This window comes from Tripterygium wilfordii, chromosome 22 (assembly GCF_013401445.1).
Source record: "Tripterygium wilfordii isolate XIE 37 chromosome 22, ASM1340144v1, whole genome shotgun sequence".
NCBI classification, from domain to species: Eukaryota; Viridiplantae; Streptophyta; class Magnoliopsida; order Celastrales; family Celastraceae; genus Tripterygium; species Tripterygium wilfordii.
The window spans coordinates 3,928,165-3,940,133 of NC_052253.1; the positions used below are offsets into that span (position 1 = coordinate 3,928,165).

Sequence of the window (11,969 nt, forward strand, 5' to 3'; positions counted from 1 at the left end):
ATCACATCCAGAACTTCCACTAGAACTTGCTACTTGTCCCCGGCCACCATTAGTCAAATTAACGAGAGCAAGACAGGTTTTTGAGTCACTCTGGAAACACCATAGTTGAACCCAATCATTTACCTTTAGAGTTTTCTTCTCTAGAACCTTTAACCAACCAGAGGTCAAGTTGTAGGTGAAAGAATTTCCCATGTTCCATCTCTTGAAATTAACTTTGAATTCTTCAAGAGCAGGGTCCAGCAGTGTGACTTCAATTGAGTCTCCTTTTGGTTTTCTATCCACAATCATATGCTCTTCTCTAGTCAGAAACTCTGTAGTCTTGAGCTCTCCCCTTGGAATCGCAAAACGCCTTTGATGCCTTTTCAAGTCCGTATCTTTGACTTGCTTCTGTATCAATAATTTTGGGTCAGTGCCATTCATCTCCTGAATTCTGTTCTTGAATTGATCAGGTAACTCTGGTGGTGCCTCAGTTATCTCTTTCTTGGTAGTCTTTGGCTTCTTGGCTGTCCTCTTCTCTTTCTCATCACTCCAAGAACAAACCCTCTTCTTTGTGCTGAGTTTCCTAGTCTCTTTCTCGACCAAGTCTGTTTCTTTAAATAATTTTTTCTTTGCATGACTGATTATGAAACTTTTGGGCAGAGTTCCTGTCGATTCCTTCTTCTTCCTGTGAGTATTACTTCTCTTGAATTGTCTGGGTTTTCTTAGAGTCCACACAACGTTTAGAATATTTGGCTTCCTACGTTGTACCCCAACAGACTCTGTAGCTTTGGTATTCCTTCTGCTTGAGAGAAAATCGGCCAACACCATCTCTGTCAACATGATTGTAGCCTTTTCAGTATCCCCTCCAGCATGTTTTCTTGCCTCTTCCTGCATCTTTTCAAAAGACCCATCTCCCATGTTTTTCAAATCCTCGATTTTAAGTTTTCTTCCCATCACTCTTTTCTTCTCTACTTCAACGGCAGAAATTGAGAAGACTATAAATCAAACCCAGAAAGCAAGAACAAATCTTTAACAGCAGAAATTGAAGGAAATAAGACAACGAATCAAACCCAGAGAGGAATAAACAAGTCTTCAACAACAGAAATTAAAGAAAAGAAGATGATGAATCAAACCAGAGAGCAAAACAAGAGAGCGAAACAAGTATTCAAGAACCCAGAACAGCCAAACAGAGATTGAAAGAACAAATTTGGGCGTCTGAATAATGGAGTTAGTATTTAGGACTGTTTGTTAAAGGCTTAAAGCATATATAAAGGAAGTGAAATATGAATCTCCGTATAGCATTATGAATCCTTGTCAGGACTAGAGTTTTGGTTTTTTGAAAAAGATTTTGTTGATTTTAGTACCGTTAACCGCACTTTCTCTGTTTCCAGGTAAGAAATCTCCTTATAGCATTATGAATCCTTGTTAGAACGAGAGTTTTGATTTTCTGAAAAAGATTTTGTAGATTTTAGTACCGTTAACAGCATTGTCTCTGTTTCCCGGTAAGAACCACTCTCCTTATAGCATTATGAATCCTTGTTAGGACCAGAATCTCGATTGAAAATTTTTGATTTTTTTAAAGATTTTGTCGATTTTAGTACCGTTAACAGCATTTTGTCTGTTTCCAGTTAAGAACCCTTGCTGTTTTGGCGCCAAATCTGACGTGGCGATCACACATAGGACACTAGTGTAGGGAGAAGTTAGGGTTTCGCTTGGGCACTCCGGAGTTCAATGAATTACATCGGCTTTTTCCTAATGAAAATTCAGTTTCCTTATTTGATTTATTTTTGGTAGCTTTCTTGACGGACAATCACAAAATCTGTTAAAGATGTTATCAGTATACTGATTTACTAGTTTGCCTCTGAATTTCCGATCAAGTTACCGAACAAACCTTCTATTAGTCGCAAAAACCTCCGAGATGTACGGGTCGGAGGCAAATTCAGGCCCTTGAAGCTGTATTTCAACTTTTAGAATCGCTTGACCGCCATCCGACGGCAAAGGATTTTTTTATTACTTGGGTAAGAGGAAATTTGTAATTTGGAGAAAAAGAACCCTAAATCAGAAATAAACTCATACTCTCTCGTTCTCGTTTTGGCTCTCGCGCTCTACAGATTGGAGCAGTCGGTTTGGAAGCGTCACCGCCGCATGAACTTTCTGCACCACCAGGATTTTGCCCTTATTTAAATATTAAAAAATTTAATTTAATTATCAACCTTAGATTCATCCATCGGATGAGAAGTCAAATTAAGACCCCGCGACCTGAGAGGTACACGATTTGGTTTTTCTTCTGAATCAAAATGAAATCTGAATTGCTGTCTATGTACTATTGTTGCAATTGGATCCTTTTCCGTCTCAGGTACTGTTCTTTGTTCCGTATATGATTTAATCATATGATTTTTGCTATGATGTAGGAACTCAATAAGGTATTTGCTGTCCAAGTGTTTGATACAATGCCACAGAGAGAAAATGTTTTGAGTGTGAGTAAGTTGGTTGCTTGTGATTGGTATTTTTTTTCTATGCAGGCTTCGTATCATAGACGAGGCTATGTTAGAATCAGGAATTGGTTGTGACTAGTTAATGTTCAGACTTCAGAGTACAAGAAGATAGTTGCAGCAAGAAAAAATTTTGTTTTGCGGAGGCAACACTCTCCATTATTTCCTATCTTTTGATGTGGTTAATGTGAACATTGTTACTCTTGTTCGTGTCATCATTTTAAGAGTTCTCCGAATTATGAAGCAGCATTTAAGTAGAGAAGTCTTAGCATATATGTTTTATCCTTCAAGTACAACTTTTGAAGGGACATGCTGTTGATTCCAATTGAATGTTGCTATTAGTTTGGTAGATCTCTTAATTCGGTCATTTGGAGTTACACTTTAAGGTGCGTTGGTCTTTAATTGAACCCTCCTGGCAAGTCATGTTGTTGATTGTACAACTTAATCTATGTAATGCTAGTTGATGTCAATTTGTTGCGTAGGAAACTTGAAGAAAAGATGGTACTAACGTGGATTGGGTTTTATTGTATATATTCATTGCGGTTCTTCTTCTTGTTACAAAGTAAATAGAAAAGTTTTTTGCATGTGTAGTAAAAAAAAAACTGTTCAGTTGAACAACTAGGGAGTCTGTTGCTGTAAATTGTGATGCGATTGTAAAATATTTCAAGAGAAAGTTGTGTACATTAGTTTTAATCTTCATCTTTGATTTGCTTAAGAATTGGTATTTCAAGTTTGTGACTTCCATTCAACTTATATCTCAGCTTAATTTGCCTCAAGGATTATTACTTTGTCTGTCTATTCTTATACTTCTAACTGGCCACAATTACTTCTGCTAGGGTGTAATTTGCCATCACCTTGGCCTAGTTAATGCGTATTCAAACCTATCCTATAAGGAAAAAGTGAAAAATACTCTTTGCATACATGCATTTTTATGCCAGCTTAGGGGAACTTAGTTTAATTTATGAATTCTTGAAATATATTGCTTCAGAAAGTTAAATTGAACAAGCCAAAATGTTTGGAATATGGGTTTCATGTCCCGAAGTTTTCTTTTTTCCTTAATGTGTGTTGGTTCTATGTTTATATTGGCGAAATCATTCCATTCAATGGTATGAGTTGCCTTCACTATTCATTTCTGGTTTTGACAGATTATACCCCATAACGAACAAGGAGATACATATATGGAAAGCTTGCTTTTCCATTGCTAGAGCTGGGTCAGATGGCAGATGCCAAAGAAGCTGCTAGTAAAGGACTTGATATCAACAAGCGAGACTGCTGGGCAGGCTGTGAGTTGTATGCGCTTTGCTCTGTTAGTGAACATATAGATATTTCTCCAAATTTCATTATTGTCTGCATTGTGACTTTAACTCATATGTTGAAAGTTCTTGTCTCACACCAGATTATTTAATGGGAAATGGTTTACAGATAATTGGTTGTGAGGGGCATGAGCTTGAATCATTCATGTGAATGGCCTTAATATGCATCAAATTCAATGGCACAAATCAGTTCACAATAGAAAAGCATGTTTCTAGGCTTTAAATATATATTTGACGATATAAATTAATCTCTTTTGAAAAATGCAGGAATTTTCTTTCTCTTGAGTGATATTCACAGTATGTAGCTTCTTGTGCAGATATGTCGTGTACTGTCGAGCAGTAGAGTTCAGGGAAAATGGTTGTCTTCATGAGGTTCCTGTGGCTCATCTTTTATGTATGTGGGAATTTGGATTAAGTTTCATATAAATTTTGCACTAATTGACTTCAGTATTCAAGAACACACACAATTGGTGGCATGTTGCTCTACGTTATTTGGGATGCCATTCTCCAATAGAAAAGGCTGCAGAGGTTTATGACCAATGTATATGGAAGAAGTTAGAAAGATCTGATGCTGTGTCTCCTGAGGTATATGCTTTCATAATCTCTTCTGCCTGCATGACCCTAATTTTTGTATTTTGGTTACTGTATGTGTTAAGACTTTTGGTGGATATCGGTTTACTTGAATGCTCTAGGCTTGTTGCTGCGAGTGTATGCGTGTGGTGACCTCAAGTTCTTTGGCGACCGCATGAAGGTCCTATCAAGTTGTTTATCGAATCATCAGGTGAACGATACATACATCCTTTATGATAAATCTCCGTCTAGAAATGAAACTATTGGAGCTGTGCAAGTCAGAGGTATATGCAACATTTTCTAAATCGCGTTTAGCTTCATTACTGTGGTCATTGTTTCTGTATAGGATAACACTAGTTATGAAATGTTTTTCATATGTTATTTGCTTGTGTATTTGGGGAGGTCTGGGAGGAAGGGGGAGTGGAATCAAAGGTTAATGTATTTCCATACATGCAACATTTGTGGACTGAGACTGCTTCGCCCCCTAATATTCAAATGGCCACTCTGCAATAATCATCTGGAATTGTAGACTGCTAAATAATACTTGTGGATGAGTAGTTTTGACTCCAGGGGATTGTTCGCTCTGAGGTACATTTATGAGTGTTCAAACCCTGTCCTCACGGATTTATTTCGTGAAAATATTTTACCTCCCCTACTCAAACCCATAATCTCTTTGGATAAGTGGGTACCCAAGTTACTATCTAGTCTAGTTGATACATTTTCTACCCCTTTTTCTTTACATATTGTTCAACTGGAATTCAAGTAATGATTTATTAACAGCCTTGCTATTTTTCTGTAGATCTTCTGCATTGAACAATAACGATATGAACTATGAAGTCCAGTTTCGGCCCATGTTACATTCGGGCCTACTTCTTTTGTTCATTATTTGGCCCAATTGTTCAATGAAGTAATGAAAACCATGTGCTTCATTTCACTGTCTATACTTTGTTATCCTTGGGCCTACGCAAGCACCGACACGGACACGTCAAGTCCTACGTCGTTTTATCAACCACCTTAAACGCAAGAAAGTGCAAAAGCGTAAAGCAAGAAGCGAAATGACAAAAATAACCCCCTTCCACGCAATCTCCAACGCATTCCACGTGTCTATCTTATCCCCTTTGCCCCTCGTTGAATCATTGAAAGTTTACCTAATAATATAAAACTTTCCCTGAAACGTCTCTTCCCCAACCCAATCTCAGTCTCCTACTCTCTGCATTTTATTCCAATGGCAACCCCTCTCGCATGTTCTTTCTCTGTCCCGATCCAGGCCTCCGGATCATCCTCCTCCAGAAAACCCGAATCCAATCGCCAAAAGCCTGTTTCTTCGACCTCCTGGTGGGCCCCGCTCTTCGGCTGGTCCTCCGATCCCGATTACATCAATAACGCCACCACTAACAGTGTTAGTTTCCAGTCCAACAACCCCAACGCGATGCCAGATCGGATCGGGGAGCGGCAGCTGGATCAGCCGAGATCCAGATTTACGCTCGGTTCCTTCACCGATGAGAAAGCGAAGCAGCTTCGAAGGAAAACGCTGGAGGGCTCGTCTTTTCATGATATGATGTACCACTCGGCTATTGCTTCTCGTCTCGCCACCGACATATCCGAGAACGGAGATTTCTCGGATCGACGGTGACTCGTATGCCGACGGTGGATTCGAGATTTATCTGGCCCTAAAATTTGTCGAAATGAAAATTTAGGAGTTAGGACTGTTCTGTTACCGTTTGCTAACGTGGCAATCTGTTTGTTTAACATAATGACAAAGCTATAATTTTAGTTGTGCTTTTTTTTGAACTCCTACTAGTCTTTGGCGCATTGTTTTGTAACTACTTACTAGTCTTTGGCGCATTATCATCGCAAATGAATACCCCTAAACGGTGACATGGTCCAATATCAAAATTGGATGAGACAAATCTGTGAAACACACCCAGTTTGTGTTTTGAGAATAATGCCACAGATCTCAAAAATATCACTCTTACTTTACCCTAAATCTATGTGGCATGTGAAATTACAATTGATTATAAATACACATTTCGATAGCAATCTCGCATCGATTCGATGTGAGAGTTCCATTCCATTCATTTAATAAGAAGAGGTGTCCAACCTCGTAACAATTGAGAATGGGAGATAGCCTGGTTGGTTAGGTTGTCTGTCCAGTACCTTGAGGTTCAGAATGGGATTTGGGTAGTTTTTCATCCGTTGTGGTGACCTTCATGCCCCTCGGGCATTGTTTAACGTGTGTGTGGCTTGTGGGCTTTTAAAAAAAAAAAGAGTTCTTATAAGAACAAAATCTAGATGGGTCTTTAGCCTAATGTGGAACAAAACTTCAAGTGTTTGTTGAGTCAATATTTCTTCTCTATCCTTCCTTCAAATTATTAGGATATACTTAATATCTAACCCTTCACATTCTCAATCATTTTTCTCATGTTTAAATCTCAACTTCTTGGTGGAGTAAAACAAAAAGCTACTTCACAGAGGCCTGGAAGCTGCAAGTGCAACCTGCTTCATGGGCTTTATGATTAGGGCATTCCATTCACAAGATTGAAGGCATTAGAATCCTAGAGAGCTAAGTTCCAAAAAATACAAATGGCCCACTACAAGCCACCCAATTATCTACAAGAATTTCAGCTTTGGTGGGGATAGTGGCCTAGTGGGTATGACCCACCAACCAGATCTGTAGATCATGGACTTAAGGCCCATTTAGCTCTAAAAGAAGGAATCCCAATTGAGCAGGAATGCTGGCCCATTAAGAAATGGGAAGGACTCTGTTAGCCCGTTTGACACGCTTACTCTCTCTACTGGCCTGGGACTCTGGGAGTAACTGAGTTAAGAGAAGGCAGAATTTAAAAATAAAAAATAAAAAAAAAAATTTAAAAAGAAGAAGAGAGATTCAAAATGATAATCAATGGAAAGTAATATATTCTGTGACAGATGATGAAATTTGATGTTAAAAAGATAATAAATGAAAAGTAATATATTCTCTGACATACTACGACACAATGCTGTTCAAACCCCAACCAGCATAGGAAATTAAAGACATGCATATGCACTGCATTTCAGAAATATATAAATGTAAATGAAGTTTATTTTTCAATAGATCTAGCTGTTTATTTCTTAAATCCTCTAACCACATGTAATCACATATATATATGTATACACACACACACATATAATAAGTATTCAAGGCTCATCTGGACCGGTCGTTTATATATGTGTTACATAATTAGGACTGATCTTCTATATATATATTTAAAGAGAGTAAAAATTGGGTTGTACAGTATTATTGCCGACCGAAAGGGAATAGAAGCAACAGGAAACATTAATACATATATATATATTGATAAGAAAGATAAATGAATGCATACAGAATCAATCAAGATATATATACAATTGTCTTTCACATGGGCGGTTGCATGTGGATTCAAGATCTGGGCGGTCTGAATGTTAATAATAATGGATCTCTATTTATCCAATCCCTCCTTGTCTCCGTTAGAAATCCAAATCCAAACACATCAAAGATATTATCCGTTATGGACCATGGGTACATATGAAATTGTTTTTTGTGGGTCATCATCGACATTGGTTCTTAAACCTAGAAAATGCGTCATTGTGTGAAAGATTGAAATGTACTAGGCCTTTGTTTACATATCACTTTGTTAGATTATGACAATCTGATATGAGATATTAGTCTTAACAATCCATGGCCACCCAAATCAAGCTATTGTAATTACAAGTTTGGATCCTCATTTGATGGAATTTTAACCTTCATTGGAGTTCATATTTCCGGATTTCAAGTGTTATTCATAATATAAATTAGGAAAAAAAAAACTACAGGAGTAACCAAGTATAGTACAATCATAGAGTAAATTAACGTGTCAATGTCTGCTGCGCACACACACAGATCTGACCTTCGCAGAAGATCTATAGAGACAACTTATTTATCATACCCCCATGTGCATCTGCCATTCTGCGTACAAGATTGGTTGAGGTTATTTTCGTCATTTCAAAATAATTTATGAATTTGGTATAGAAATTAAAAAAAAGAAGGATGGATTATATGAATGAAATCTTGAGGAGATCACAGAAATAGGCAACCAACCAACAATGTGATACCTTTGCCCATAATTCCATGTGATCCCCCTTTCTATCTATTATTGTCTTCTATTGACATGAAAAAATTGAAAGAAATTAAGAAACACACAAAAATAAATTCAAGGAGATAAAAAATAAATAATCCCTGAATTTTTTTTTTTAAAAAAATTATTTAATCTTGGATCCGGTGGCATTGCCGTAGTTTCCTTCAAAATCAGTGGCTTTTCTTGCTCTCAAAACACATAAATTCGAGGGTTCCCATTCGCATTTCGCATCCAAATCACTCCCCCTCCCTCTTCCTTTCTCTCTGTTTCTGTTTCTCTCCAAATCAACAGCACAAGCACAATGCAGAGAGTGACTGTGTTACTAGTGATACTTTGCGCTACCTGGCAGGTAGCCTCGTCCGTCACCTCCGACGGTAAGTCGTAGCAAAGTGTTGATGTGGTGGGAGAGTGGTTAAACCTCTTTTCTTTTGTTTGGTAGACATTCTTGTCCTGCCATTTGTTGATTAACAGTTAATTTATAGAACATTAATTCTACGTTAATATGCAATTAATATGCCACTCTAGCTAGTCTCACTTTCTTTTAATTAATTCTGATTTGTCATAATTATAATTTCATACACTATTTCCCCCATGAAATTAAGCATAACCCTCACTTTCATATCTCCCATACTAAATATTGTGGTCACGGCAATGACAATCATAGACGTTCAGTCTACTTATCAAATCCAAGAAATTATACGAATTCCACATTGATATACAGATTGGATGTATATGATAAAATTACAGTGACTTTTATTGTCGGGATTCTTATCCGTAATTTTTTCTTGGTGAAGTTCCTGATGAGTTAATAACATAACTACCTTTTTTGTTAGCATGTAATTAGTTTTTTTTTAATAAACATCCCTATCTTTTGTTAATTACAGTTGTCTAGTTCTCTGTGGTCCTTACAAAAATAATAATTCAGCTTCTTCAATTATAAAGTACATAGGAATCTGATCATGTCAGTTAATGAATTTAGTGCATGTGCTACTAAACACATCATGTGATGACACCATGGCACACTAATGACTTAGATCCCAACTCAATGATAACCCCATATATATTTTTTGTTACTATATTAGTCACATATGCCAAATCGTATAAACTTGGAAGATTCTCGAGTTCGATTCTAAATAATACCCTTGTGACCATACGTTAGGTTTTGGATGATCAGATTTATACCCTAATGGGCATGTGATTTTTACATTAGGTTTTTGATTAATAATAATTGGAGTTGTGATTTTCAGGTTTATTGCCTAATGGAAACTTTGAGTACGGTCCAAAGCCATCACAAATAAAAGGAACAGTAGTGACAGCCAAGAATGCAATCCCTAACTGGGAAATCTCCGGCTATGTTGAGTACATTAAATCAGGGCATAAACAAGGTGACATGTTACTAGTTGTCCCTGAGGGAGCTTTTGCAGTTAGGCTAGGCAATGAAGCATCAATTAAGCAAAAAATCAAGGTCATTAAGGGTGCGTTTTACTCGATCACGTTCAGCGCAGCGCGTACTTGCGCGCAGGAGGAGCGACTGAACATCTCGGTTTCACCAAATTTGGAACCAAAAGATTGGGGGATGTTGCCAATGCAGACCATGTATAGCAGCAATGGTTGGGATTCTCATGCTTGGGGGTTCCAAGCTGATGCTGATGAGATTGAGATTTCTATACATAACCCAGGTACTGAAGAGGACCCAGCTTGCGGCCCACTTATTGATTCCGTGGCCTTGAAGCTTCTCTCCACTCCTAAACGGACCAGAGGTAAGGCCCAGCCCAATAAATATTAAACATTCTAGGCTAAATTCCTTCATTATTGGAAAATTATTTTTTTTAATAAGTAGTCTTACGAATCCTAGTGTTTTTTCTCCCAGTTATCCAACATATTGAGATGGACATACACAATCTCATATGGATCATGTGGGGCCCATGATTTCACATGGACTGTGTGCGACCATCTTAGCATTCGAGATAGATGTGACAAAAAACATTAGGATTCTTAATATTTTTGTTCAGTAATTCATTGCAATTTTTTTTATTTTGATAGAACATTGATTTAAATTTATTTTTTTGACGATAATTTATGGTATTGATTAGTGTATTTTCCTTAATTACAGTGAATCTGCTTAAGAATGGAGATTTTGAAGAAGGACCCTATGTGTTCCCTAACACATCTTGGGGAGTCCTAATTCCACCCCACATTGAAGATGACCATAGTCCTCTGCCTGGCTGGATAATTGAGTCCCTCAAAGCAGTCAAGTACATAGACATTGATCATTTCTCCGTCCCGTCGGGCAAACGAGCGATTGAGCTCGTCGCCGGAAAAGAAAGTGCCATTGCACAAATTGTGAAGACCATACCAGACAAGACCTATGCACTCACATTTTCAGTCGGTGATGCTAATAATGCATGTGAAGGGTCAATGGTTGTGGAGGCATTTGCAGGCAGAGACACTGTTCAAGTACCTTATACTTCCAAGGGCAAAGGAGGGTTCAAGCTTGCGAAACTTGGGTTCAAGGCCACATCTACACGCACTAGGGTTAGGTTCTTGAGCACATTTTACACTATGAAGAGTGACAATTCGGGTAGTTTGTGTGGACCTGTAATTGACAATGTGAAGTTACTTAGTGTGCGCAATCCGGGGCGTATGTGAGTGTGTGATCACCGAACGAGTTTAATCGCATTGCTTATGCGGTTGAATTCTTGGTATTGTTTAGCTTATGTTAATGTCATTATTATACGGGTAAGTAGGAGCAAAAAGTGTTTGATTTAAGTCTCTATAATGTCTCTACCTTATGTATTTATGGTTTTCTATTGAGTAAAATGAGGTGGTTCATTCGTAAACTTTTATTGCATTATGATGTTTTTTTTATGCGAATATGTAGTTTAGTGATAGAGTTGTAGTGGTGTAATCTAGAGGTCATAAATTTAATTTCTTGAAACAATCTCTCCATATATTATATATAAGGGGTAAGGTATGCGTACACCCTATTTGTCACTGACGTACCTGAGAGTCTTGAGCAAACTCTAAAAAAATGGACTCTCTTAAGAAAATTAAATGTTACATGTTACTTAAATAAGTTTGTATTTGTATGGGCGACTAAAACACATATTTTTTCAAAAATATGAAACCCTAGGATGCAGCGGCCGATGTCGCTTCACCCTAGGAACACCTCTGCCATCTATTTTCGACTTTGCCCATTGCAAAAATTTTGTGCACGAGAGTTGTTTACCTTATGAGGTTATGAGGTTCACCCTTGAAAATTCCAACTCATCATATTGACACCTACCTTGCTATTAGTCTTGTGTAACACTAAATAGAAACGTAGACTCCACAGAACACACCCAAACACGGCCTTCTTTCGTGATCTAAAGAGCAGCGCCAGTTCACCTTTGAAGCATCGAATGCACCACTCGATTTCCTTCTTTGAGTCTCCTACAAAAATTTACACCCAAACAGACTTTCAAATGCTTGTAGACCATTAC

The 11,969-nt window shown here is 37.7% G+C and overlaps 2 protein-coding genes and 1 long non-coding RNA gene across 5 annotated transcripts; all 3 read left to right on the forward strand.

Moving 5' to 3' along the window:
- The first annotated feature begins 2,388 nt into the window (after window positions 1–2,388).
- On the forward strand, window positions 2,389–4,857 carry LOC119992173. Of its 3 annotated transcripts, none has more exons than XR_005466324.1 (4): window positions 2,389–2,460; window positions 3,617–3,761; window positions 4,102–4,369; window positions 4,477–4,857. It is a non-coding gene; the product is annotated as an uncharacterized LOC119992173 (long non-coding RNA). The 3 variants fall into 3 exon arrangements; XR_005466326.1 differs by having other exon boundaries at window positions 3,617–3,754; XR_005466325.1 differs by having other exon boundaries at window positions 2,389–2,456.
- A 648-nt stretch (window positions 4,858–5,505) lies between these two features.
- LOC119991861 lies at window positions 5,506–6,154 on the forward strand. Its single transcript, XM_038838360.1, has one exon. The coding sequence runs from the start codon at window positions 5,580–5,582 to the stop codon at window positions 5,985–5,987; it is 408 nt and encodes a 135-aa protein (XP_038694288.1). The 5' UTR covers window positions 5,506–5,579; the 3' UTR covers window positions 5,988–6,154.
- Window positions 6,155–8,738: 2,584 nt separating this feature from the next.
- Window positions 8,739–11,316, forward strand: LOC119992205. The gene is made up of 3 exons (XM_038838872.1): window positions 8,739–8,861; window positions 9,735–10,247; window positions 10,601–11,316. The coding sequence occupies exons 1-3, from the start codon at window positions 8,789–8,791 to the stop codon at window positions 11,134–11,136; spliced, it is 1,122 nt and encodes a 373-aa protein (XP_038694800.1). The 5' UTR covers window positions 8,739–8,788; the 3' UTR covers window positions 11,137–11,316.
- Window positions 11,317–11,969: the final 653 nt, after the last annotated feature.

Coding starts and splice junctions, on each gene's coding strand:
- LOC119991861 (XM_038838360.1), top strand. CDS start 5,580: ATGGCAACCCCTCTCGCATGTTCTTTCTCTGTCCCGATCCAGGCCTCC.
- LOC119992205 (XM_038838872.1), top strand. CDS start 8,789: ATGCAGAGAGTGACTGTGTTACTAGTGATACTTTGCGCTACCTGGCAG. Junction 8,862..9,734: donor CTCGTCCGTCACCTCCGACG/GTAAGTCGTAGC, acceptor TGTGATTTTCAG/GTTTATTGCCTAATGGAAAC. Junction 10,248..10,600: donor CACTCCTAAACGGACCAGAG/GTAAGGCCCAGC, acceptor CCTTAATTACAG/TGAATCTGCTTAAGAATGGA.